Source organism: Takifugu flavidus, chromosome 1 (assembly GCF_003711565.1).
Source record: "Takifugu flavidus isolate HTHZ2018 chromosome 1, ASM371156v2, whole genome shotgun sequence".
In the NCBI taxonomy this organism is placed as follows: Eukaryota; Metazoa; Chordata; class Actinopteri; order Tetraodontiformes; family Tetraodontidae; genus Takifugu; species Takifugu flavidus.
Window position 1 is genome coordinate 2,560,841 of NC_079520.1, and position 26,555 is coordinate 2,587,395.

At 46.2% G+C, this 26,555-nt stretch overlaps 3 protein-coding genes across 4 annotated transcripts; 2 read left to right on the forward strand and 1 right to left on the reverse strand.

Annotated features, from left to right (window-relative positions):
- The first annotated feature begins 1,343 nt into the window (after positions 1 to 1,343).
- Positions 1,344 to 12,532, forward strand: rnf17 (ring finger protein 17). Its single transcript, XM_057052645.1, has 38 exons — positions 1,344 to 1,477; positions 1,816 to 1,922; positions 2,067 to 2,131; positions 2,219 to 2,309; positions 2,458 to 2,547; positions 2,625 to 2,728; positions 2,801 to 2,969; positions 3,050 to 3,123; positions 3,245 to 3,319; positions 4,768 to 4,868; positions 4,999 to 5,085; positions 5,438 to 5,596; positions 5,817 to 6,009; positions 6,216 to 6,357; positions 6,510 to 6,697; positions 6,770 to 6,899; positions 7,010 to 7,172; positions 7,314 to 7,429; positions 7,554 to 7,677; positions 7,767 to 7,884; positions 7,985 to 8,242; positions 8,346 to 8,493; positions 8,592 to 8,704; positions 8,901 to 8,991; positions 9,127 to 9,251; positions 9,365 to 9,548; positions 9,665 to 9,776; positions 9,865 to 10,028; positions 10,110 to 10,229; positions 10,440 to 10,520; positions 10,604 to 10,726; positions 10,799 to 10,852; positions 10,953 to 11,063; positions 11,161 to 11,284; positions 11,415 to 11,550; positions 11,703 to 11,889; positions 11,963 to 12,077; positions 12,332 to 12,532. Exons 1-37 carry the CDS (start codon positions 1,423 to 1,425, stop codon positions 12,056 to 12,058), a joined length of 4,578 nt encoding a protein of 1,525 aa, XP_056908625.1. The 5' UTR covers positions 1,344 to 1,422; the 3' UTR covers positions 12,059 to 12,077; positions 12,332 to 12,532.
- Positions 12,533 to 12,562: 30 nt separating this feature from the next.
- cenpj (centromere protein J) lies at positions 12,563 to 18,411 on the reverse strand. The gene is given in 18 exon segments (XM_057052688.1): positions 12,563 to 13,147; positions 13,214 to 13,334; positions 13,400 to 13,484; positions 13,596 to 13,733; positions 13,927 to 14,013; positions 14,109 to 14,248; positions 14,517 to 14,598; positions 14,719 to 14,850; positions 14,931 to 15,062; positions 15,138 to 15,303; positions 15,378 to 15,510; positions 15,619 to 16,297; positions 16,413 to 16,723; positions 16,726 to 17,158; positions 17,287 to 17,377; positions 17,472 to 17,604; positions 17,720 to 17,846; positions 18,061 to 18,411. Coding segments are annotated over 18 exon segments (3,534 nt in total). The 3' UTR covers positions 12,563 to 12,954.
- On the forward strand, positions 18,252 to 26,417 carry LOC130536627 (transcription termination factor 2-like). Of its 2 annotated transcripts, none has more exons than XM_057052709.1 (23): positions 18,252 to 18,456; positions 19,768 to 19,873; positions 20,056 to 20,142; positions 20,256 to 20,325; positions 20,507 to 21,298; positions 21,378 to 21,498; positions 21,583 to 21,762; positions 21,856 to 22,013; positions 22,099 to 22,180; positions 22,296 to 22,418; positions 22,497 to 22,647; positions 22,801 to 22,900; positions 23,040 to 23,227; positions 23,350 to 23,503; positions 23,622 to 23,713; positions 23,825 to 23,910; positions 24,378 to 24,520; positions 24,603 to 24,776; positions 24,884 to 24,942; positions 25,105 to 25,258; positions 25,395 to 25,477; positions 25,700 to 25,774; positions 25,899 to 26,417. In XM_057052709.1, the coding sequence occupies exons 2-23, from the start codon at positions 19,779 to 19,781 to the stop codon at positions 26,041 to 26,043; spliced, it is 3,312 nt and encodes a 1,103-aa protein (XP_056908689.1). In that variant the 5' UTR covers positions 18,252 to 18,456; positions 19,768 to 19,778; the 3' UTR covers positions 26,044 to 26,417. The 2 variants fall into 2 exon arrangements, with proteins under 2 accessions (XP_056908689.1, XP_056908679.1); XM_057052699.1 differs by lacking the exon at positions 18,252 to 18,456 and adding an exon at positions 19,090 to 19,548.
- The last annotated feature ends 138 nt before the right edge of the window (positions 26,418 to 26,555 follow it).

Below are 26,555 nucleotides of genomic sequence, written 5' to 3' on the forward strand. Positions count from 1 at the left end.
ACAGTTTGTGGGATTTCCGGCCCGACACCCTCACATGGTTTAAAGCAGATGGGTGGACCTCATCGCTTCAGGTGTTTTCACACTCCCATACTGAGGTGGTTGTGTTTTCACTTCAGATCAGCATCACAGGTTTGAGGGAGGTAGCACTCGCAGCACTGAAATAGGATTCGTATCTTAAGTGGCTGTCGGGCGGCCAGATTTTAACAGTAAAATTCAGATAAATGCCTCCTTTGATGCTCTGCATGCAGTTTCTTCCCCTCCAGGTATCTGAACGGTGCTGTCTGAAGGTTAAAGTTCACTGCCGGGTTACACACGAGCTGGTTTACCTTTACCATCTGAAGACCGTGCCTCTGTGCTCCCCACTGGCTGTCACTTTTAGTTATTGCAGCATTGCTGGGTGGAGAGCCATTGTCCTCAGGCTGCAGGAGTGCTGGCAGCTGCGTTCCGATGCAGGAACGAGGACCTTCCAATAGGGCTGCTGCATGTGCATGTGAGGACATGATTGGCTGGAAATGAAACAAAAGAACGCACCATCTACTGTAAACTGCAGCTCAATGTGTATCGAAAGCAATCAAGATTTAAATCCAATAAAATATCTTTTTAAATAACCACAGACCATGAAGCCCATGAAGCCCATCGACTTTATATCCCATTGCTTCAAACGCGTTTTCTACAGGTGGGAAGGTGAAGCGTAGTTATATTCTGTGGCGAGGTTGTCGGATTTAATTTAACTTGATTAGACAATTTTATGTAACATGACTTAAATCTTTTGTATATATTTTTTGAAAGTGCATCGGGGAAAAAATTGTATTATCTCTTTTTCTTCTTAAAATCGCCTGAAGTGATTTGGTCTTTGGCGCCCCTTAGTGGTCATAAATAAGAATACATGATCACTATTTAGCCATACTGACGTTCAATATGATTCAATAAATTATAATAAGCTTGGGCTGTTTATATAAATTAGTATGTGGTCAATATTAACAATTTCGACATTACGTCTTTACAATCAAGTGTATCTACAATGTACGCACTACACTGTTTTAATAGAGTAATTTGTGTTATACTGTATTTATTGCACGCGTCGTGTAACAAATGTAGACATTTATCACAAAATTTACTTATATTTGTGGGGAGGAAACCCCAAAATGTCCAAAATGAAGGATAAATATGGAAAAGGTCTTTCTGTTTGAGGGAAAGGTAATGTGTGCGGGCTAAATGTGCAGCTTTGGGGGCAAAAACCAACAACAAAAATCGATTTCTGAACATTTATTCGTGCTAAATTAAAAATCGTAAGTTTTGAGATCAAGTTCTAAGGTGGCGCGCGCCCAGCGGGTCACGTGACCACAGGGCACCAGTCGCGTCCGGTCTGAGACGGCAACAATTTTAAGCAAAAAAACCCCCCAAAAACTGAAGTTATCGAAGATGGAGGGAAGCGTTGCCAGCTGCAGCTTTTGCAGCGAACAATTTGGCGAACTTGGTGGGATATTTGGATAAACATTAGCTTTAAGTTCAACGCTTTGTTCATTCGAGGCTCATATTCCGTCGCGTTCTAAAAAGTCCGTTTGCTAGCTAGCATGTAGCATCGCCCTTAGCGGAGTCAGTATGGCGAGGGTCAGAGCCTTAAATGTTGTTTAATTAAACGAATTAAACAGATAAATAAAAACATCTGGAGGTTGTGGTCGAAGCATTTATGGTTTATTGTTAAGCTAGTCTCGACCGAGTTAAAAAATGAATGAGCGAACTCGTTAAAGATGCGCATTAAAAGATGCGGGTTCCGTGTGAAAATGGTGACCAGGTCGTTGTTTGCTCCTCCAGAAGCCTGTGACCTCGACATCAGCCTCCCTCATGTGCTGCCATGTGGCCACATCTTGTGCACCTTCTGCCTGCAGTCTGTTCGGCCTGACCTATGTCCAGCTTGTGAGGTGACTCTTTATTCACATTTACCCTTCAATTAAGTATATTAAGTATCAAGTAGTTGCAAATTAAAGCCTGAAACATTTTCCTTTCTGTTTCTGCAAGTTTGGTGAACAATGACATAGTAATACATTAAAGTCTGTTTTCTCCAGTTTGGAGGTGGATTCCAGGCGGACAGAAGAACCTCTGACCGCTTCTACACTGGCAGGATGAAAAAGTACACCGAATAATTTAATTTATTCCTAGTGAGACGCACTTAAATTGTTGTCTTTGGTAATTGTTGTTCGATTGAAATGTTGTCAAGTCTCAGTCAAGGAAGCCCAGCAAAAAATGACACCTGCAGCCAACTTCCAACATCTGGAGATGAGGATGGAGATGCTGAGGATGTGGGACAGGTCCGTTTGCTGTTTTTAACGGTGTTGGTCCTCAGCTATTGTAACTATTTAATGCAGATATGCACACTTGAGATTGGTATTATCATATTTAATTTCTCTTTAAGCCAGGAAAAAAGTTAAAGCCACATATTGATTGTGTTTGATTCAGCCATCAGAGATGGAGAAGATTGATCGGACCCTTGATGAGTTCCTGGACAGGGCCTCTCAGAATCTTACCAAGCTGGAACAAATCCACGAGGTGAGCTATGGAAAAACACACCCCAGAGAAACTTTGACTTTAGAACACAAATAGATGATCCTGGATGTGATCTGCAGACTCTGGCAGCTGGTCGGGAACAACAGATTGAAAGAGAGAGAGTCCGGCTGGAGAACGAGATCCAAAAAATGGCTGCCAAGGCTTCATATGCTGTTGAGAAGTGGTAATGATGAGAAGGTGGCATTTTGCTGTCTAAAGTGTTCCTGACGGAAGGCTCCGATGTCCTTATAAACAGGAAGGACGGGCATTTCAACCAGCTGTCAAAGCTTGATCGGCGTTTTCCCGCCAGCCAACAACAGCTGTGCTGCATCCAGGAGAAGATCACGGCTCTGAACGTTGCCATCCAGTGGGCCAGAGAAGTCCGCCAATCCCCGTTTCTGAAGCAGAACTGTGCGCTTGATAAGGTCATTCTGTCATTCTATAAACTGTCATTCTGTTGTTTATTTACTTTGATCCCGCAGCTAAATCGTGTGTTTGTCAACAGGTCATGGAGAGCCTGCATGGTTCTGATTGCCAGTCCTTTGATATGGAGTGCGTCTCTCTGGGCTCTGGACTGAGGTTTGAGTTACTTGTCTGCAGATGTTTAGGATCACCTGTGTTTATTTTTTTGTCTGCCGTTTTGCTTAATATGGTTGCGGATCTGTGAAGATTATAGAAGGTGCTTTAAATTCTGTTCCAGCTATTCTTTCCAGTTGAAAGATCAGAACCAGAATCTCTCATTGTCTCTGAAGATGGAAGTTGGTCCTCCTAAGGGGTAAGAAAGGGGTAAAAGCTTTCTAAACTAGATTGGATGGCTCGCAAACATGCTGACATTTGTGGTTTGTGCAGGATTTTGTACTTTTAATTTGTTAAAGGTGAGTTTGAATCACTTTATTTGGTTAAAGGTGCTGTCGAGGTGTGAACATGTGATGAAAACTTTGTGTGTGCAAAGGATTAAGGCAGGTATGAAAAGATGCTGTAAGGATAAATCTGTCAGACAGACATTGAGTTTGCCCACCCCTCAACACAGCATCTCTTGGTAAACTTGGCCACAGTCTTTAAGGAGCCGCTAGATTGGTCCAAACACGTCGGAGCACTGACCACAGGTCTTCTGGAGACGTTGGCCAGGTCCTGGAATCCTTCTGTCCCTTCATGTAATCCCACACACGCTCGATGGTGTTGAGATCAGGGCTCTGGGGAGCATGCTATCACCTCCAGGACTTCTCCTTCGTAGAAGACAGTTCTTATTGTCCTTGGCTGCTTCAATGCTACTGGGGCCAATCCCACGCCTCCATGATGGATCATGCATGATGGATAAATATCTGCCTGCATTTCTCAGCATTAAGGGAATATAAATCCTGACCAAATCTACAAATCCATTTACAGAAATGCAGCTCCGAACTTGCAAGACACCTCCAAATATTTCCGATTTTGACTCATGAGCATCTGCTGCCATTTTTCTGTTTCATTTTTGCCTGTTTTTTTGGTTTTTTAATGCATAGTTGAGCTGTTTGGCCTTGTTTCTATCTGAGATGTCAGGCTTTTTGGCTTCCATGAGGACCACTTCTGCACAGACAGGTACACCCATATGGACAGCAGATGGGTGTATCTGGATCACTCTGGTTTCTGCCAGTTCTGAGCTGATAACGCTTCTGGATGTCTTCCAACCTCAAAGGGAAATCAGCTTGATGTGTTTTGCGTCTGTTGCACGGTTTCCTTGGCCGACTACTGTGACTGATCCTCCACGTCGCTCGTTTGTTTCTGCTTTTCTACACGTTCTGGTTTGAACTACTTGTCTTGGAGAGAGCTTGCTGATGCAGGATGTCCACCTTGTGTCTGGTTGTGTGCTCATTTTTGACTTAGTGTCTGACCTGTGACACGAATCTGTCTTCAAGGACCTCACCTTGCTATCAAAGTTTAAGCCTCCTGCACAGCTGTCGCTCTTTCAGTTATGACTATTTCAACCGACATGGGACATTGGTGTAATTGGCTGATCATAGGAATGGCTGCCATCCTGCCAAATCCCTGACCTTTTGCAAGTGCACCGTAGTTTCCCCTTTGGTTTTTATTCCCTCACTTTGCATTTTGTAAATGGATCGAAATAAACAATCGTTTTATTTTTGAAAGCATTCTTGGTTTACAGCATTTTCTCCCACACCTGTGTAAAACCGAACGTCTGGGACCCAAACCAGGCTACTTGTAACAGCTTGTGTATCCTCATAGGCTGACCAAGCTGGATGAACCAGACCAGGAAAAGCCTGTAGCAAACCAGGACTTTGCAGATGTAATCATTGAGGAGATTGTAGATGAACAACAAGACTCTGGTGGGTCTGCTTTGGTTGCATGCTTGTCCAAAGCTTGTCCATATTGTCCAAAGCTTGTCCATATTGTCCAAAGCTTGTCCATATTGTCCAAAGCTTGTCCATATTCACTTGAATGTTTGTTGTGTTGTAGCTCTCCCACCAACTGGCCCTGAGTTGGCTAAGAGCAAATCTAGAAGCTTCTGGAAAAGGAGAAATCGCATAGCAAAGATGAAAAATAGTAAGGAAAAATCTTCATTTTGATTGACCCGTTTGCACTTTAGAGACACACTTTTATAGTTTTAGCTCCGCTAAATGATTCATTTGCTCTTTAATTCTCGCTTCACCACATCAGCATTTGTGTCAGGTGCTGTTTTTCTGTTCACAACACCTGTTGCTGTCCTCCATAATCTGTCATGGAAGCTGTCTACACGACAATTTAAAGTTCCCACCAATGAATCAGACTGAGATAGTGTCACATCCTGATACCCTGGCTGTCTTCCTCTGCCTCTCTTTTCTCTTCACTGTCATTTTAAATGAACCATCTTCCCTTTTATGCCACTGAATAATCCTTTTTTTTACCTCTTTCCTAGTGTCCATGTGGGTAGTGGTGATTAACATTGTGAATCCGAGTCACTTCTATGTCCAGTATCTGGCAGAAGCAACAGAAATAATGACCCTTTCCAAGAAGATCAACTACTTCTGCTCCACGAAAAGCTCTTGCTTTACATCCAAAGATGTAGTGGAGACAGGTGCACCTGGTTTTTTTTACACATTACAATATGGCAAACACAAACTCCAAGATTCCAGATGGCTAAAATGTTCTTTAAAAGCCTGCTTGTGTTCTGTTAGTGCAACATCTAATAATATCTGTCTGCCGTCCTGTTTATGCACGCATCGGGCACAACTCCACGCAGCGCTGCGCTATTTTCATTTATTTCCTTTGACTCGACTGTCTCTACTCTCTTTCAGGCTCAATGATTTTTGTGAAGTGGAAAGAGGGCCTGTGGGCCAGGGCCCACATTACCGAGCTCTTTCAGAGGGGTTTTACAGAGGCTGTCAGATGCTGTCCAGCTGACCAGCTCACAAGTGTCCAGGTCTTCTTTATTGATTATGGCATCACAGAGACTATCAGCATAGCGAGGGAGACCGAGATGGACACGGGGTAAATATCTGATTAAAGATGGAGCATAGATCAAAAAGATGAACCTTTTCTTAGTGTTTGGGCAGTTTAACCTATTCATTTATTAAGTAGCACTTCTTTCTAATCTTGTTTCTGGTTCCACAATGCTGAAGCCCTTTTCTAAGACAGTCTTGACAATGTACAAACTTATTCAGATGCACTTTTCCCTCTCCTGACACCTTTTCCAGAAAGAAGGGGTCTGCAGGGGCTCCAGTGGACGTCGTAAACAGGCACATGAGGAAGGTGGAGGACGCACAGAAAGTGCAGGTGCACAGCATTGCTCCTCTGGCCATCAGATGTACGCTCAAGAACCTGGTCCCCCACAGTCTAGTAAGGCCAAAGAGAAGATGCGTAGTATACAATCAGTTTAACGTGGTTATAGGTGTCGTTTTGTCTATTAAATTGTATGTATACATCAACATAATGGTTTTCAAATGTGACGGTTCCTTAACATAGAAGATTCCGTTTTACCAATTGTTCAGGCTAAAGGATGGACCCAAGAGGCCACGGTGGAGTTCAAGAAGGTGGTGGGCTCATCAGCTTTGGAGATGAGGATTTTTGGTCAGGACAGAGACTCGTTACTGGTGGACCTCATTAGAACCCCCAATGACCAGTCCTGTGATACGCCCCTCTCCGTCAGACATTACCTTGTTTACATGGAAGTGGCGAGGTACATGGACTGATCAGAAAGTCATTTGATTTGACGTCAACTCTTTCAGCTGACACTGTCATTTTCTGAAAGTTTTTATGCTCCGGTGGTGTTGGAGGCAAAGCCACTGACGTACTTCCACCTTCCCTGTCCCAAGACTGACGTGGAGCTCAACGCTGTGGTGTCCCACATCAATAATCCTGCTGACTTCTACATTCAGCTGGTACCAATACATGCTGTGCCCCACTACAATAGTTTATGTGTGCATATCATTTAGATACAACAGGAAGTCATGACGCCTCAAGTAGTTCCTACGTCTGCTCTTCTCACCAGGTTGAAAACATGGAGCTCCTGTTGCTCTCAGCCCAACTTCAGGATTGTTACAATGCAGCAACCGTGGCCAATGCAGACGACCTCACGGTTTGCCACCCTGTCGTTGGACAAGCTTACGTCGCCTGTGCTGATGACAGGTTGTGGTACAGGGCTCAGGCTCTAGGTGAGGACTGTATGTGTCCGTATTATATAGTTGTAGTAACTGTGTCATGTGACCCTTGTAAGGATACGATATCCCAAGAACTAATAGCAGAAAAACGTGAACAAACTTTGTGATGACAAATGGTTTCTACCTCTTTATTAGGTCATCCAGGAGAAGGACAAGTGGAGATACTTTATGTGGATTTAGGCAACAAAAAAGTGGTGCCAGTGAAAGATTTGAGGAGGATTAAGGATGATTTCTTTGCCCTCCCCATCATGGTGAGCGGCAGCGTCAATAGTGAATGAAGTTTTTTGATAATGTTTGGGATTATCTTTCAGAAGTCACTGTGTTAAAAGAAGGTTTGGTACAGGCAACACGACAAGTGCATTATCTGCTGTGTAGGCAATCAATTGCTGTTTGGAAGAGATCGTTCCACGTGATGGAAAAACCTGGGATGGTTCCTGCACCGACAGATTCACCAGCCTGGCGCTCCAGAAGGTGGTCACTGTCGTTTCTGTGCATCCAGGTGTGTTTATCTCTGAATTACTGCCAGACACTAACAGAACTCAGATCATTTTTCTACTCTGAACATTGTTGCTGCCTCTCTTCCATCAGAAGTCAAGCATGAGCATGAACCTCTGCCAGTCAGACTGTTTGAGAGTGACCTGAACGGGCCAACGGCCAACATAGCTGAGCTGCTGGTCAGAGAGGGCTTGGCCTGCTTCAAACAAGGGTTAGAGGAATTTGAAGTTTGTTGTAATGTAACCTGCCATATCATAGTCTAGTCCTGGCCAATCCCCACTTGTCTCCTCACTGAATATCTATTTCTACAGGTCTAAGACTGACGATGCCGTGTCCTCTGCTAATGAGCCTGTTGTGTGGGACCCCCTGCTTGATCCTGGTTTAGCTGCTGGTGATGTTGTCACCACAATTTATGACGTCGCCGGTGAGCATAAAGAGGAGTCGCTAATGTGCGAGCCAACGCTGAAGCTCCCCGCCCAACTCAAAGAGCTTCATGTCAGAGTCAGCCACGTTCAGTCTCCCAGCAGCTTCTATGTGCAGCTCACCCAGAATGACGCTCACCTGAGCAGGTCAGCAGATGTTTTTATCCCCTTAAACGCAGCAGAAAGAATGTTTTGTAATTTGAACAAGTCATCTGCTGCAGTGAATTCATGATTCTCGCTGTTCTCTCAGAGTGCGTGAGCTGTTGAAGGACTGTGCGCTCGTGGAGACCCCCGATGGGTTTGAGTGGAGGACAGATATGTACTGTGTTGCTAACAACAAAGGGGTTTGGAAGAGAGGGAGAATCTGCTCTGATTTAACATCCAGCAACATTGCAGAGGTACGCAGGCCCTCAGAATAGTCCTAATTTATTGTTCCTATTGTCTTTTATCCTTCGCTCCGGTGTTCCTGCCTAATTCTCTGTATCCCTGGTAACAGGTGATGCTCTGTGACTACGGCAACAGGGTGAAGCTCCACATCAGCAACTTGCGGCCATTGCCTCCATCCCTGATTGGGTCTTTTGCACTGGAGTGCACTGTGTCTGATATCAGGTTTCCATCCTTATGTCAAATTTACTGTCATTCATTGTGCATCAAACACATCCTGCACGTCTAGTGATGAAGATTACGCTGATTCTCTTAGTCCTGTTCAGTTAGATGATATATTCAATCCTGAGGATACTTTAAAACTGTGGAGGAACAACAATTAAAAACTGGTCTAAATTGATTTCCTGGTTCCCTCTCACAGCCCAGCAGGAGGTCAATCTACCTGGACGGCGACAGCCTGTGACGTAATCTCCCAATTCTTGACTGGAGCGCTGGCAGTCGTGACCATCAAGGTTCCTAATCTCTTTATATATCTCCATACTTTTCCACTGTTATCTCAGAATGTGACACTAGACCAAGATGGGAGCTTCTCTTTTTGATTGATCCATGTTCCTCTGTTGCATCTTTGATATTGTGACCTGTTGCAGGAGGAGGTGAAGGATCTGAGTCCAGTTCCTGTCACACTGTCCTGCTCTCAGGAGATGGGGCAGTTTGTCAGCATTGCAGACTTCCTCGTCAGTAAGGGCCTGGCTCTTCGAAAAAGAAAGCCGAGGTCTGTCGTTTACAAGCCTTCATACACAGAATACCACATTAAATTAGCTGTGCCGGTTATTAGCTCATTGTCAGAACCGTTGCCTGTTTCCTAAACGTTTCCCTCCTCTACAGAGTTGCTGCTGATGAAACCCCCGAAGAGGCTGGTGCACAGGCTCCAGTGATGGAAGCACAAGCTGACGACACCAGAACCTTTAGATCAGCGTCGGCTAATAGTCCGTTACCGTCTCGCATCGGCGTCCCCGCGACCCGCGCTCGTCCAAAACTCCTTCCTCGCGCCCTCGTGTCAGCTGAAAAGGTGCTATTGCGTAATTTAGTAGTTCTGGTTCCTGTCCAAATGATGGTGGACGTGGCTGTACATTTGACTGTCCTTATATATGTCGTTATATATGTCGTTATATATGTCTGTTTCAGGTAAAGACGACGTCTTACCTCCCCCCTGAGTTACCTGAGCTCGGTCAGATCCAGATCAGAGTGACAGCTGTTGGGGATGATGGTCTGATTTACATGAGGACCCAAAACGCAGGTTCAGCTTTTTTTAAATATTTCTGCTAGCGAGGCTGCAACTCGCTTCACATCGAAGTCCGTCCTGATGCTGTCGGTGTCTTTGTCAGAGCGTCAGTTCGAGCAGCTCATGGAGACAGTCGGGGAGCGCATGAAGACTTTGCCCAGACCAAAGTGTTACGAGTGGAAGTCGGTGCAGGGCTGCGCTGTCATGGGCTCTGACATGCTCTGGTACCGGGGAGAGGTGGTGGAAGTGCTGGGGGAGTTCGTCAAGGTCAGCGTCACACCAGTCATTCAGGATGCTGCCACATGTGGCGTAATGGAGTCTTCTCTTCCATGGCGTGGTTGTTGGCAGGTACAGCACGTGGACTCGGGTCTGGTGGAGAACATCCCAGTCATACACGTCTACCCTGTGCTGCTCTGCCAAGATGTACCTCAACTCTGTTTATCGTGCAAGCTGCATGGAATCAACCCCGTAAGATCCACATCTCGCCTGCACCTTGAATTTGTAGGAAAAATATCTAAAGTGAAACTTCAACTGTGTCGTAGTTCTAATCCGCCGTCTCGTATTCAGCAGATCATTTTTAGCATGGAATGTGCGTGTTAGCTTTAAGTCCTTTCAGCGGTCTTTGGGATGGTCTGTTGTTGTGTGTCGGTCGTTAAGATCGTGTCCCTGTTTCTCCAGTTTGGTGGGAAATGGCAGTTGGACGCGGTAGCTTTGCTGAGGGAGATACTTCTGAACCGCACCCTGGACGTGGACGTCAAGGTAGGGCGGCGACGTCGTGGAGCCTTTTAGTTGCACGCTTGAAACAGCAAATGAGTTGTGGCTGTTTTGTCCGTGTGTGTTAGGAGCTTCCATCAGAGCCCAGAGCTGCTCTCTCAGGGGAGCTTTTCATCGATGCAATGAGCCTCAACACTATCCTGAGCTTTCATAAGCACGGTGCTCTGGAGCGCTGCGTTTCTGTTCCAAAGGTGCGCGTGAGCACTCCTATTTAAGCTTTTGGTTCCTGATTGTCAGGTATCATAAATGTCTTTGCATCTCAGGCGCTCGCTGTGACGTCTCTCAACTCCCCGGATGAATGGAAGTTGGACATTGAGGTACTGTTGTTAGAACGTCTGGGTTGGACATTTGTATATAACATTGTCCAGCTACGTAGCGCTAATGTAAAGCTAATATGCTCATTTCTGGCATCTCCAGGGTCTCATGGATCCAGCGGAACCAATTCTTGGATCCTTTATTTACCCAGACATGCCACAGAAGGGAAGCCAGTTTCAGGCCCAGGTCTGCCACTTGTGGACCCCTAATAGGGTAAACACAGAGTCAGGAAGATCTTGGGTAGAATTAGTGTGATTTTAAGCCTCGCGTTAACTTAAGCTGTTGTTAACGCTGAATAACTGTCCCGCAGCTGTTCCTAAAGCCTTTAGAAGCAACAGCTCACTTAAAAGTGGACGGCGAGACGCTTAATGAAGCTTTGAAAAGAGCGAACGCTGATGTCAGGAATCTGCCCCGACTCAGCGATTTTCCTCCTGGTAAGATTGTGTCCTGGACTCCCCGTGAGCAGGAAGGCGGGGCCAGTAGTAGTTTACTAGAAGTAAAAACTCTAAATCGATCAGAACTGAAGGTCCAATTTCCTGGCTGTGTTGTGCTTGTGTCCATCAGATTGTCCGTGCCTGGCAGAGTACAGCGACGGGGTCTACTACAGGGCCAAGATAGTCAAGTTTGTCAGTTTGGAGCCTGTTCGGGTCATGGTCCATCATGTTGATTTTGGATCAGACGACACGTTGCCCACCAGCAAGTATGACTGTCGTACACCGCAGAAGATCATTTCAATACCAGACCTGAGTTTGTATCTGCATAATCCCGTTGAGAAGGCCGGTAGATATGAGAACACGAGCTGGGTGGGAGTAAATATCCAGCATCTAATGTCTATCCAACACTTCCTGTTAGGATCCGGCAGATACCAGATCAGCTGCTTAAGTTCCCCGTTGGAGTCCTCAAGGTGAAGGTCGCGGGCTTCAAGCCCCCGAGTGACAACACGGAGAAAATCATGCTGCCCTACTGCCCGGGGTGGAGCCTGAAGGCCACCATGGAGATGATCGACCTGTTGCAGACCAGCGTCAGAGCCTCGGTGGTGGTCAGAATCGCCCGTTTCACGTGGCCTCTCAGACCTCGGCGTCCTTTCTTCACCGTGTTCCTCCTCCATGCAGGCGTGTGAACCGGAGCTGACGGTGCTGCTGTACAACACACAGGGGGAGCTGGTGCACCTCCCTCTGGTCAGGAAGGGCCTGGCGGAGCTGGAATGAGGCAGAAGCTGCTATTCACGTAGGTTTGCACACACACACACACACACACACACACGGGGTCGTCATAACAATCAGTTTATTCTTCTCATAGATGGAGCAGCTCTGTTTTTACTCTTTAATGCAAAAGGTAAATTAATAGTGTGTGTTAAAGTGTTGCCCCGTAACTATTGGTAAGCAACACCAGAGGTTTGATAAGGTTCAAGTTAAAATGGGCCCAGGATATTTTGTTTGCTTTTTATATATATATATTTATTTATTTATTTTTTCTTTCAGGTTTCCTGTTTAACAAGAACAGAAGTTTTTTTTTGTCAGTTGTGCTCTTTGACTGCTGTTCTTGCGTCGTACATTTGGCTGAAAATCCATTTAATTTTCTCTGCAGCGCTTTAACTTTTAACAAATCTGGCTGCTTCTCGTTTGAGTAACCATGGAAACGTTTTTGTTTGACAGAATAAAGAGTTTGATGCCTCCGCTGGATATTCTTGATCTCTTGCACTTTGACATCAGTTTAACCTTTTTAAAAAGCCAATTTATTTAAAAAATATATATATACACAACGTAGGAAATAAATACACTCAACAATAAATTAAAAGTTATCAGTAAACAAACCACTTTCAGAGTCCCGGTTCCCCCTGGATTTCTCCATCTCATTCCCACTGCAGCTCAGTGGCTTTAATCACCCCCCCCACCTCTTTTTAATGCTGGAGAACTAATTCATATTTAAAGACAGAAAACCTTCCAACATGTTTTTAAGGCAAAACAAAGACAACAGAAGAGCAGGAACACAACTGTCTAACTTGGTGTTCGTGGTTTCCAAACATTCAAGTATTTCTAACCAGTAACATTATGGAATTCTGCCAACAGGAAACGAGCTGAAACTGGTGGTGACCGCCGGGTCTCTACCCTCTGCTGTCCACCACCACGTTGCCGTCTTTGTCTTTGACTCGGAGGCGCCCGGTGGGGTAGCGCGTCTCCTGCCTGCCGTCGTTGTACACGGTCTTGACGGTGCCGTCGGGGTACTCCCTCCTCTTGTAGTCGGCCGTGTGGATCTCCCTCTGGCCCGTGTTGAAGTGGATCTCCTTGGAGCCGTCCCTGGAAGAGCATTTCAGGCTGAAGCAGGGTGGAGGTTAGAGCGTTTGAATGAGCCGCCGTACTCACGGGTTGACCTGTATGACCGTCCCGTCCGTCAGCACGCTCTCCTCCCTGCCGCCGGGGAACAGGTTCTTCACCGTCTGGTCTGGGAACGTGATTTCCTTACGGCCGTCTGGGAAATGTTTTTCTGGAGTAGGAGAGGAAAAGCTGTATTTCCCGTTTGCATTTCCTGTCGGAGCTCTGCTCATCTACCTGTCTGGTTGTTGGGGAAGTGCAGGACCTCGATGCCGTCTGGGTAGGTGACGTGTGTGGTCTGGGCCTCGGCGTAGAAGTAGATCTGAGCACAGAGCAGAGCTGCGTTAGGAGTCCGATGGGAGGAGGCAGTGAAGCTAAACGGCGGCGTGTCGGTGTCCCGGCAGCAGGTTCGGGACCAGGCGTCGGACCTCACCACTCTTTGGTCGGTGATCTCTTTGGTGTCCCCGTTGAAAAAAGTGACTTTGACCGTCTGGCCGTCTGCCGACACTTCTTTCTTGGTGCCGTTGGGGAAGACGACGAGGCGATCTCCATTGGTCAGAACCTTCTCGGTCTGAAATGAGCAGAGCCGGGTCCTTCATCGTGACGTCGTTAACCACAAACCCTGTTTAAGACCTCCTATTTTAACAACCTAGCGACTCTTCAGGTGATGGATGAATTCACCAGGGTTTATTTGGGTTAATATAACTGAACGGGTGTGATCCCAGAAGTGTTCGGGGCGTCCTGGGCTGCTGAGAGTTGCTCACCTTTCCATCGGAGTGTGTGATGACCTGATCAGCTGGTTCTGGTTCTTTGAGCTCACTGCCCACTTCATTTGGCAGCACATTGTGTTTCTTGAAAAAGATGTCGACATTCTCACAACATTATTACGAATATTTTCTTTTTATAAAACCCTCCAGTGACTGACTGGAGCCAGGAAATGTCTTACTGGTGAGCAACTGTGGGAATTCTCTGGGTTTGATGATTTCTCCTGACTTTTGCCGGCAGTTGTTGATCTCTCCACTGTCCTCGAAAGGGAGGTGGAAGACGATTCGGAGGCGGCTGGTTTCCTGAGGCTGCTCTTTATCCCTGAAGACAACAATTAAACAACTGTTACATGATGAGCACATGGAGCTCAGTTGGTCTGCGATACCTTCAATGGCCACAAGGGGGCGCCACACTTGCAAACTAAAATGACGTCAAATCAGGCGTAAGCTTGCATGGCTGTATAAAAAGTTAAATTGTGGGGTGGAAATCCAAAATACATTATAATTTCAGAGGATATGTGTTCATGGAAATCCAAAACTTAGTTTTTAGGCTGTCCCCATTTTCTGTGGGAAGAATCTGACACACTGACCTCCCTCTTTGGAGTTCTTCCTGGCTGCTGCAGCCATGCTGCTCTGTGGTGGGTTTCCACTCCCCCTGGAGTCAAGAGGACTCTGCAGGAAAGAAAATACTCATAGGATTATTCATGGTGATGCATAAATTAGGGTTCCATTCACATTTACACTTGGAAAAACCTGCTCAAAATGATTCAAAAATAGTAAAACCACTCTTACAGCAAATTTGACTCCTTTGCTTATGGTTGACGTGCTGTTCTCAAGCATTTTCGGACTCATTTTCTGGACTTTCTCTGCATTAGCAACATTGTTCTTCAAGGCGTTGAGGCGAAGCTTTTCCAGCACGCGAGTCTTGAACAAGAAAAGCACCCTGGTGTCACAAGGTTAGCTGCCTGCGCGTGTTGAGAGCGTTCCAAAGACGAGGCGGGTACCTCATCCCTCAGGGAGGCGTTCTCCTGTCGGAGGGAGTCGATCTGCTGGCGCAGCCTGTTGTGGGCGCTGGCCCAGCGGCTCTCCTTCCCCTTCAGCTCCTCCTGCAGGGAGCTCAGCTGCTGCTTCAACAGCTTACGGGGACAACAGACGGCTTCAGCATTCACGTGTGACGCTGCTAGCTTGCTGCTAACGTTTCTGCGACTCACCTGGATCTCCTCTCGCTCCTTCTTGTCCGGCATGGCTCTGGCAGCTGACGCGTGCCGCTCAAATATCCGTCGCTCCTTCTGCAACCTGCGGTTTTCCTCTTTCTTGTACTCTTCAAGCTTGGCCAGCTCCACTGCTTTCATCTGTTCGAACTCCAACCGTTCTTTCCTGCGGGACAAAAGCAACTTTGTCTAAATGCATCGGGCAGTAAAAATGAAAACCACTACGGGCAGACGTTTAACCTGAGAACGTCCCGATTCTTCTCGTTCTCCTCTCTCAGTTTGGTGAGGGCAGCATTCTCTTTCTTAAATCTTTCAATCTCAATCTCCAGCTCGACCAGTCTCTCCCGCAGTAGTCTGGACTGGACACTCTGACCTGTCAAATCGGCGACATTCAGTGGACGTTCATTAGTGTTGCATTAGAGAAGGATTAGAGTCCGGTCCATGAGGAAAATATGGTTGGATGACTGCACGTCAGTCTCACCTGACTCCTCCTGTGGCTGTTTAGATTCAGGAGCGGGAGGGACAGGTGCATTCTGGGTCTTTGGCTTCAGTGAGGGGAAAAGCTTGGTCATGAGCTCAGAGGCTGGGGGGGGATCTGACTTCTGATTGGTTGAACCAGTAACTGCGCCCTTGTCCAACACTGCCACCTTCCTCAGAAGGGTGCGCTGTGGTGGGGGGCTCTCCCTGGCTGTGGGGACCACAGTGTCCTCCTGGTCGTTCCACGTGTCATTGTCATCGAACACCACCCTGTCCTGCTCATCTTTGTCCTCGATCAGCGTGGACTCGGCGGTGCTGAGGACACTCTCGCCCTCAGCATCATCACTTTGTGACGCTTCTGAAGCTGAATCTTCGTCCTGATAGGAGCGTTTGTCGTAGGGCTGCTTCGATTCTTTGGTCAGAATCTCCTGACCTTCAGAGTGATACCCACCACAAGGCCAAACGTCAGCGAAGACACGTCTTTCTTCCTCTGCATCCTGGACGCTCACTTTGTTCTTGAGTGCATCCGAGTTCATTAGATCAGCTTTGCAATCTTCAAATCCACTACTTCCTAGACTGCTGCATCTCCTAATTTCCCCTTTGGGAGGTGCCTTAACTGGGGTGGAGGACAGCCGTCGTGGTGGAAGCCCGTGGACGGCCCTCATTCTGTCCATCTGCAGGATCTACGTGCACAGAGCAGACTCTTGAATGCCACAGGAAACTGATTAGCTTCCGTATGAACGACATCTAACTGAAGTTCTACGGAAAACTCTGAAATGTAGAAGAAAACCACCTTACCTTTGTGACGAAAGAGGAATTAGAGGAGAACGAGAGCTCTTCGGCCGCTTGCTCCAGCAGCTCAAACTCTCCCAGCTCCATACTTTCTGCGTGGTGGTCACACTCCCACCGCTGGAGTTTTTCCTGGAACGACAACTCCAACACTTCTTCTGGGACTTCATCTCCTGATGATTGGGGGTTTTCCTCTGACCTGTTCTCACCAGCCTCGTCCTCCCTCCTCACGGGGGGTTTCATCGCGCCCCCCTGTTTGGCGAAGGGGCCTGGCAGCGTGCCGTGCTCAGGGGTTACTCTCGCTGCTAGACCTACTTTACTTTTTTCCGCTCCTTTCCTTCCCGTGCACGCGGCGGTTTGTTCTGAAAGGCTCCCTGGTCCGTCTGAAGTGACGCAGCCCTGTCTGTGTTCTGTCTTTGGTGACTGCCCAAAACCTTTGTCCTCTCCCCTCTGTGGTCACGGCCGATTTGCTGAGGTGATGAACTGAACCCTCTCTGGCGGTTTTCCTTGTTGAGTGAGGCGGTTTTACGCTGGACAGGAAGCCGCTGAGCCGCAGTTTTGCTGCCTCTCAGGGTGACTGCCGGCTCAGAGTTGCTGCGGGAAATGACCTTGGCCAGGACGCCCGGTTTAGGGTCCTTTGCATCCTCCGTTTTGGATGACGAGGATCTGCGGTTGGTAAATCTGGAGAGACCCTCGCCACGCTTCAGAAAAGCCCTCTTGGGAGGTGCCTCCAGGGCGTCAGCTCCAGTTTGGCTCTGTTATCAAACACGTAATGTCAATGTCCACTTGCAACTCTATTGCCCACAATGAACAGTACTGAAATGTTTATGGTTTAATCTTTTTACTGCTGATGTTTCTTGTTATATTCTATATAATCTATGACCTGTTGCTCAGCAGACTTCAGCCTCTGTTCCTCCAGCTTCAGCTGCTCCTCCAACAGCTCCTCAAAAGTCTTCTTCTGTCCTTTAATTGGTCTGAAAATAAGCACAGTTAAGACAAACATCCACTGTGATTTTGCTGGGTTTATGTCTTTTTTTAAAATACCAAATGGAATATTTGAATATCTACCTGTCATTACAGGCTTTGTCTTCTCCTCTGGTGCAGTCTTCAGTCAAGGCCTCATTATTTGGTGGCAAAATGTCACTTTGTTGATAAGAAAGGCTTCTGTCCTCATCCTCGTATTCCTCGGACTGTGTGCTGCCTACGCAGAACACACCGCTTTAATTGAACACCTATTTATCTCTCTTATGAGGCGGCCTCCATGTTATGACAAAAGCTTGACATTTGAGGTTATTTCATTTGTTTTTTAGCTTTACCTGCATCATAGTCCTGAGAGCCGTTCATCTTCCCCAGCAGCCTCTGCTGCTCCTCCTGGAGGCGAAGCAGCTCCTCCAACTGTTGGGCTTGTAGCTGTTCTTGCATGTGTTCCTGCCATTTTCTCAACTGCACATAATATTAGACATTAGCGACCTGGCTGACACGTGGGCCTATTTTAGTGTGAATGCTGAGCTGGAAATGATGGCGCGGCCTGGCAGTCCTGAGATAAACAGCTAAGATTAGTTTAATAGATGCCAGGCGTCACAAATAAAACCTGACAAAATAAAAGGGAAAAATATCCCTGCTGGTTATCAACCAACGTGTTAGCTCCTGGCCTTACCTGTTCTAGTTTCATCGTTAGTGTTGGAGGCTGTTTTGGCCTTTCCATTGGGTCCAAAGAGTCCAGCTCCCCATCTGGGGACCGGCCCTTCAGGGGCCCGTCACTTCCAGCCGTGTCTCCCCCGGGCGGACGGGGACACCCATCCGCGGCAACGCAGCTGCTGTCAGCGGAGGCGGGCAGGGGGCCGAAGTCGGAGACGAAGGAGTCGTTTGGTCCCTCGGCTGACGGGAGCCTCGGGGCGCTGGAACCGCCCGTGCAAGGAGCGAGGATTACCCCGGCTCGGCTGCTATTCGGCATCCACCGTGCCAAGAAGTCTGCCTGGGAGAAGTGAAGTCCGGCTGGAGATGACATAACAATGCACGACAAACTAATCTGGGATTTCAACGCCAGATTATGGTGACAGGCTAAGTGGTCTTAATCACGCCGCCTATAAGCACCTCACAAAACTGGCGGCCCAGATGAGTCCTGATCCAAGAAATCTAAATGTGGTAGCCGGTTTACGATTACATGTTCTCTATTTTTAAGAAACGTCTTAGTTCAACGTTTCTGCCTTGCTCGTCACGTCTGCTTCACGACGGCACCAACTAGTGCGACGACAACTCGTCCCGTTTCTAATGAATTGATGACAGCCTCCTCGACATGCAGCTAACTAGAGCATCCAAACTAATCAGCTTTAACTTTGTGGTTTACTTAATTCGCGTCGGTCGCGTTCATTGCTAGTTTGGTGGCTCCGCGTCCTCCTTCCCGCTGACCCCCGGCAGCGCCTTCGTTTGATAAACACGCTTATTTTACAGTTTTTAAGCTCTAGTGACGAGGCATACAATATCCTTGCGTTAATAAAAACGATCATGACGCGTGTTTTCCAGTAACACTAACATAAAAAAGCAATAAAACCAAGAAACGGCATATTCTGTAAAACACGGTTGACAAAACTTTCGAAGTATGGCGCCATGTCAAAACAAAGCCCGCGAGACAGGACAACAGACCGATGCATTTGGGTATTGTAGTCAACTATATATTTGAATTTGTTTAATATACAAATAATATTAATAGTACACTATTAAAATTGGATTGTGTTGGGGTTTTTTTTAGCGTGGCGGTAGATGGTCATATTCTGCTTCAGAAATTGAAAACATTTTAAAAATTATTTCCGGTGAGATCGTGCCTGTCAAAATATTTCAAAACAAACGTTGATCTTTGAAAAGAGGAAACAAACGAGCAGCTAAATATTGAAATTTCTTTCCCCAGATCATTTATTTTATGCCTATCGTTTATTTTTAAATGCACTGATTTTGTCCGGGTTTTCGATTTAAAAATGCGAGCCTTGTGGCATAATAAGTCATTTTAAACTGATAAGTATAAACCGGAAGCATTCTTTGACAGCTGCGATTGGCAGATACAAAAATTCTGAATTCTGCGTTCCATGACTGTGAATTTCTGTTTCAAGACCGGTCAGAACAATGGAAAAGATCTTGTGCGGCGTTCATGGTAAAGAACAATATGTTTTTGGTGGTTACTTGTGACCATTTACGGCGTTAGCATTTATCCGGGGACCCTCCCGATCGAAAATACGAATACACATGACTCTTAAAAGTAGTATGACTTTCAATGCACTATCTCTGCGCTATTCCCTAGTGTTGGAACACAATTCAGTTGTCCACAACAGTTATTTTACTTTTTTCCATGTATATCCGTGATTCTAAACAGGCACCACGTGTATGCTAAAAACGGGCGTGAAAGAGGGACCAAGTAAAGGAAAAAGCTTCTACATATGCGTTGACAAGCAAAGCTGTGACTTCTCTCAACCTACCAGGTAATTTGCCAATACATGACTGCCTTTTTCTTTTTTTTAACATTTAGTACAAATCTTATTTCACATTTTTCATGTGTGATCAAACTCACATAATTGCCAGACCCTGTTATTTCATCCCACATTAATAAGCACGGATTATGTTGCGTTTTTTCTTGCATTATCATTGTTATCATCTCCTCCAGCATCTCACCATCCCACTGCCTTCAGCATGAAGACTCAGTGGTGGAACTCCAAGCTCTCGTCTACAACAAACAACAACAGAGTCACAGGTGAGTTTGTGCACAGGGGGATTTTTGTAAAGGCTTGACAACCAGAGTTTTTATGTAACATCACCTCTGTTTCACTGATTTAAATCCCTCCTGCAATGGTTGCTATTTTCCAGGCTGTTCTACCGGTGCATTGAGGGGAAAAACGCAGGCCAGCGGTGGTGTGGAAATGTGCCATGGAGTGCAGTATGACCAAATTAATCATTTTAATATCTATAAAATGTCTGTGGAATAATTAAAAGTTTTGGAATATAGAGAATTGAAATATGCAACTATATCACAAAAGCATAAAATTGGACTTCTCTCAAACTTTCTGCTATTATATATTAATCTTTTTTTAAATCTCTGTTTCCTTTTATTACTCCAGCCAAAAAAAGACAAAAGAAACCCGTTATCTCACACGCAGCAGCTGCCATCTTGTCTGCCGTCTGTCAGAAACCCTTTTAAGGCTCCAGAAAAGGACAAAGACTCTGAGTGGAGAAAGATGCAAGGTGCTGGATCGGTGGCAAAAGATGGGGAGGCATGTCCCCCAGCTGAAGGAAGTAAAGCTCATCAAAAAGAAAATTTTGTTTCTGCAGTTGCGGAAGAAGAGGATGATCTGAAATCAGAAATTTCTGGCACTTACCGAAGCAAAGACCTCCCACCGGGAATGAAGTTAAAGAAGAAAGTTCCAGATAAAGAGAAAAACAGTCCCAAAGTGAATGGTGGGGGGAAATTACAAGAGAAAGTGAACTATGCAAGTGAGCAAGTGCCTGGAGAAGCGGAGAAAAATCTTTCTCCTTCATTAGCCAAGTCTGTTAATATGAAGAAAGTAAGTGTGACGACGAAGGATTCAGATCCGAAGAAACCCAGTACAGATAAAACCTGCATCGAATCCTCACCCAGCAGTTTTACGCAGACTTCCAAAGACTCTGTCACCGTCCACCGTACATCTGACAAACCATCGCAATCCACAGACTCCCATCTATCCAGCAAAGGCCAGGATGAGGATGATGTAGTGCTGGTGTCAGTGAAACCTGCTGCTCAGAAGTCTCCTGCCACTGCTGTTCAAAAAGTCCTGACCACCTACCCGGGATTTCAGCCAGCTTCCAATATCAAATCTCAGGACGATCCCAGAGGACTTCGTAACCTTCTAACTGCTCAGCTCCAACAGAAGAAGGTGGGTGTAAAAGATTAGTCATCAACGAAAATTGAACACCGCTCCATACTCCTTTCTCCATCTCTTACCTGGTGTTAAGGCCACTCTGTCTGCGGTGAATGTGGCTGCACTGCCTGATAAAGGGGAGAGGCTGCGGACCCAGGTCAGAGAGCTGGAGGAAGCCCTGACATCTCTGAGCCTCGGTCAGGCTTCTCAGCCAGGTAACTCCCTCAAAGTCTTGCAGATAAGATGTTAAGTCTGACAGCAGCAGCATTTCAATAAACAAATATTTGCTGCAATTTCAGAGTCCCAGATCAAAACATGTGGTCGTGATACTAGTCCCAGTAACAGCCAGGTAAACCCATTCAACCGGCCAGGTGGCACCATCCTACTCCCAAGTCTTCCTTCTTCAGGTCCCTCCCAGCAGGCCTCCAGCAGCTCTCTGGGGCTCCAGTCACGCCACGGATCCTCTCAGATGTCCGGAGGTAGGCCGAGCAGGGAACTGGTGGAAATGATAATAATAATTGTATCTATTATTTTCTCTTGTCATTAAATAAATCATGTCTATATCTTTCCAGCAAACTCACAAGCTCAGGCCTTATATGGTGGCCGGATGACTGAAGACCGCCTGATGGCGGTGAAAAATGCCACCTGCGAGGCCATTGACCATCTCCACAAATCTCTGGAGTCCTGCCCAGGTGCTGAAGCTGAGTCTCCAGACCCCAGAGGCCTTAAGGTGAAGACACTCCAGTCAGGGGATGAATCAGTCACAGCAGCTTCTGTCCTGCTTTCTGACTATAACGCCGCTCTGTTCTGATCAGGTGACGCTCCTGCCCCACCAGAGGAGAGCCTTGGCCTGGCTGCTGTGGAGAGAAACTCAAAATCCCTGTGGAGGCATTCTGGGTAAGTCCACTGAGCAGTCACTGCTGCCAAGAAATTCAATTTTGGGGGGGACATCTGGTTTGTTTTTTCTTGCATAAATTTCACAAATTACCCTGTTTTTTCTGTCTAAATGCAGCAGATGATATGGGTCTAGGGAAAACCCTGACCATGATTTCACTCATCCTGACCCAGAAAGATAAGAAAAAGGGGGAAGATAAGAAAAAGGAGATACAGCTGGATAAATGGCTCTCCAAAACAGGTAACTAGTATAATTTCTCCACTTTTCTTGGTTAAAACAAAGGCAATCCCACCTCTAACGTTTTGATCTACCACTCAGATTCCACCCTCGTGGCCTCTAAAGCAACTCTGATCATCTGTCCCGCCTCTCTGATCCACCACTGGAAGAGAGAGATCGACAGACACGTCAGGTCGTCCAAACTGAGCGTGTACCTTTACCACGGTCCCAACCGTGAGAAGAGTGCTAGAGCGTGAGAGGCCCACTGACACGCTCACACACGTGCACACTACCTCCTGGACGAATCCAGTCTTTCTGAAAATGAACCCCTTAAGCAACACTAAACGGACTCTCATTTTATCATTTTAGATGATTTATATTTTAGTTTTCACTCTCTGCTCCTCAGACTTGCAGATTATGATGTGGTGGTGACCACATACAGTTTGGTCTCTAAAGAGATCCCAGTCCAGAAGGAGGAGGCTGAGAAACCAAACAAAGATGATGTGGTGAGAAACATATTTATGGTGAAAATCTTCCTCTCTCGGCTGTTCCGAGAGGTTCTTTTGACATTGGCCAGTGTTTATGATCAGTGACGACAGGTATGAAACTACATGCATGAACACTTCATCACTTTATTTTTATCAGGCTCCTCCGTCATCGTCCACTCTACTCCGGGTGGCCTGGGAGAGAGTGGTTCTGGATGAAGCCCACAACATCAAGAACCCAAAAGTGCAGACTTCCGTGGCCACGTGTCAGCTGAAGGCTCATGCCCGCTGGGCTGTTACTGGAACTCCCATCCAGAATAACCTGCTGGACATGTACTCTCTGCTCAAGTAAGACAAAAACTCACAGAGGAGGCAGAGTTATAAAAGAGAAGCTTTTCCTTATCGAACACTGCAGAAATGGCCTCGTTGATGCACTTTAACCACTCCAGCAATGTTGATCCATCTGTCAGGTTTCTGCGCTGTTCTCCATTTGATGAGTTCAAGCTGTGGAAAGCTCAGGTGGACAACGGCTCAAGGAGAGGCAGAGAGAGACTCAACATCCTGACCAGGAGTCTTCTGCTCAGACGCACCAAAGATCAGAAAGATGCTGCAGGATCACCCCTGGTAGGATGATCGGGACTCAAAGATAGTAACTGTAGACACGAGCACGGCTGAGCTGTAATCTCACATCATTTCACACCTTTAACCAACAGTTAATCCAGAATAAACTCAAATTTTACAGGTGACTCTGCCTGACCGGACGTGCGAGGTGCATCGGCTCAAACTGTCCCAGGATGAAAAGGCGGTGTATGATGTGGTCTTTGCCCAGTCCAGGTAGGAGAGTAGGTTGAGTCTGTCAAACCCGTTTAGAACAGCTGGACATCGTTATTTCCGTTGTGCACAGCACCATTAAGAAACTGGAGCCTTTTTGCTCTTGTCCTCTAGATCCACTCTGCAGAACTACCTGAAGAGGCACGAAGAAAAGGATGTGAACAAGGGAAACCCTTCCAGCTCCAATCCTTTTAGCAGAGGTGGGTCACCAGTTAGCTTTTACCTATTTATACTCATCTGTACGAGCGCACAGTCACGGTGTCCATCCGACAGGTCTATTCATTTGCTATGGTGCTCTGGTCATGTACAGTTTGATAAACTTTCAGTGGTTGTAGTTCATTCATGAACAGGACACCTGTGCACCGGTGTGGCGGGATAGAGAGGGACCGAAATAAATGGTCAATCCACCGAGTTTGAGGATCCAAGTTTGCGTGCAACCCACGCGTCACAAAGGAACTAAAGAGGAAATTAGCCCCATTATTGAAAATAGTGGCAGTGTTTGTTTTTTTAAAATGCTCTTTAAATAGAGTTGAATGACTAGCCTGTCCTGAACCACTGCGCTGGGTGTGGGGAGGTGAAGTTACTCTCTGGTGAGAGAGAGAGTTCATCTTTATCATCGCTGTGTGTGGCTGGATCAGAAGAATGCATGTGCTTCTCCCTCCTGCAGTGGCTCAGGAGTTTGGTTTGTCCCAGACTGGTTCTGCTGCGTCGGGCTCCCAACAGCCTCAACAAGCCTCCAGCACCGTCCACATCCTGTCTCTGCTGCTGCGCCTCCGGCAGTGTTGCTGCCACCTGTCCCTTCTTAAAAAGGTGTCCTCACGTGCACTGATGATCTTCCTCACACTGCAGTAGACACGTGCTTAGCTTGAGCTTCTTGGCTTCTGCCCCCCAGACTCTGGACTCCTCTGAGCTAAATGGAGATGGGATCGTTTTGTCTCTCGAGGAGCAACTCAATGCCCTGTCGCTCGCTTCCAGCCCGTCGCAGGCTGGTCCCAAAGATACCGTGGCCCTAAATGGTACCCAGTTCCCCTCAGAGGTCTTTGAGGAGACCAGTGAGAGCACAAAGGTGGGGAGCCAACAGTGACCAGCACCTCTGATTTCACCTGAACAGGAGAATAAAACCACACAAGAAGCTGAATACTAAAAATGTCTTATTATTCTTCACTTTTCCAGATTTCTGCCATTCTCTCTGAACTGAAGATGATAAGAGAGAATGATTCTGATCAGAAAAGGTAAAACGTTCGGATCAGCTGTGAAGTTCTTCTGGAGGTTCTTCAGAACCCACCTTTCTGTCCATTATCACCATTTGATGCTCTATTTGTGTCACGTACACCTATAGACTGTATATTCTGACTTGTAAAGTACCTGTCGGCATGTCCCCTGGTAACTTGTAGCGTGATCGTGTCCCAGTGGACCAGCATGCTGCGCATTGTAGCCGTTCACCTGCGGAGAATCGGGCTGAGATACGGAATCATCGATGGGACCGTCAATCCCAAACAGCGCATGGATTTGGTGGAAGAATTCAACACCAATTCTAAAGGGCCACAGGTAATCTCACCCAGTTAAATATTTCTTTAACCACGAAACAATGATTCCGTGATCCTGCCCAGTAAGTTCCTTTGAGTATGCTGGATTATTTGTTGCCTTTTAAGAGTCACTAAATATGAACACATTAACATTACAGGTGATGCTGGTGTCACTTTGTGCTGGAGGAGTTGGTCTCAACCTCATTGGAGGGAATCACCTCTTTCTCATTGACATGCACTGGTGAGACATGCACACACACACACACGTATGTGCACACACACACACACACACACATGGCAGCCCAACTTCTTTTACCTTTGCTTCATATAGTTGGCTGTATCCACCATAGCTTCTGATAGAATGGCTGTTGCTCACCAAGTGTGTGTTCAACTGTTAATCACAACAACAATGATGATAAATGAGAAAGTAATTTCCTAATTCCCTGCCATGTTGCTCTTACAGGAATCCAGCCTTAGAGGATCAGGCATGTGACAGAATCTACAGGGTTGGACAAACTAAAGATGTCACCATCCACCGGTAAAAACCAGCGGGATGTCTTGTGTTTGTGTAGCTAATACGTGTGTGAACCCCCCCTAAACTCCGCCTGATTCTTCTTACCCGTAGGAATTCTGTAGATGAACTGAGTTTTTTGTGATTTTAGGTTTGAGTGTGAAGACACAGTGGAGGAGAAAATTTCCACACTGCAGGTGAAGAAGAAAGAGCTGGCCCAGAATGTGCTGTCAGGGACAGGAAGCACCTCCACCAAGCTCTCCCTGGCTGATCTCAGAATCATTTTTGGAGTCTGAGACGGGAGAGAACTGTCAAACTCAAGACTAGAGTACAGATCTTTTGTGATTAAAATTATTAGGTTTCCTTTAAGTTTCATTATATGACATATTAATAAGATGAGGCAAATAGTTCTTCCCATTTTTGTCTCTTTTTTGTTGTTTGTGTAATAAGTTGATATGATTGGTTTAAATCAAGTGATGCAAGTTATAACATTTCCTTGTGTGTAAAATTATGGAAAATATAGTTGTTGAATAAGCATATAGTGTCTTTTTAAATATGTTTAAGGTGTGGGGGGGGAGGGTCTAATATGTGCAGAACATATTTAAGCTTATTTGTAACCTAAAGTCTTCTTTTGGCATCTTATTAAAAAGAGTCAGATTGTCACCCACAACTTGTTCATTTAATGGTATTTTTAAAGTAAGTTTGGGATATTTAAACTTTGACTTTAATCGCACATTTATGACGTCCTTTTCTCACAACAATCGGGGGCGTTCACGTTCATGGTGTAATAGGAATTTTTTTTTATTAA

What these genes read in the sequence shown, in the direction of transcription:
- rnf17 (XM_057052645.1), top strand. Translation starts at nt 1,423, where the DNA reads ATGGAGGGAAGCGTTGCCAGCTGCAGCTTTTGCAGCGAACAATTTGGC. An exon ending in GTACAGGGCTCAGGCTCTAG is followed by an intron (nt 7,173 to 7,313) that starts GTGAGGACTGTA and finishes CCTCTTTATTAG; the next exon opens with GTCATCCAGGAGAAGGACAA. An exon ending in AATGGAAGTTGGACATTGAG is followed by an intron (nt 10,853 to 10,952) that starts GTACTGTTGTTA and finishes TGGCATCTCCAG; the next exon opens with GGTCTCATGGATCCAGCGGA.
- LOC130536627 (XM_057052699.1), top strand. Translation starts at nt 19,521, where the DNA reads ATGGAAAAGATCTTGTGCGGCGTTCATG. An exon ending in AAACAACAACAGAGTCACAG is followed by an intron (nt 20,143 to 20,255) that starts GTGAGTTTGTGC and finishes GCTATTTTCCAG; the next exon opens with GCTGTTCTACCGGTGCATTG. An exon ending in GAAATGTGCCATGGAGTGCA is followed by an intron (nt 20,326 to 20,506) that starts GTATGACCAAAT and finishes TTATTACTCCAG; the next exon opens with CCAAAAAAAGACAAAAGAAA.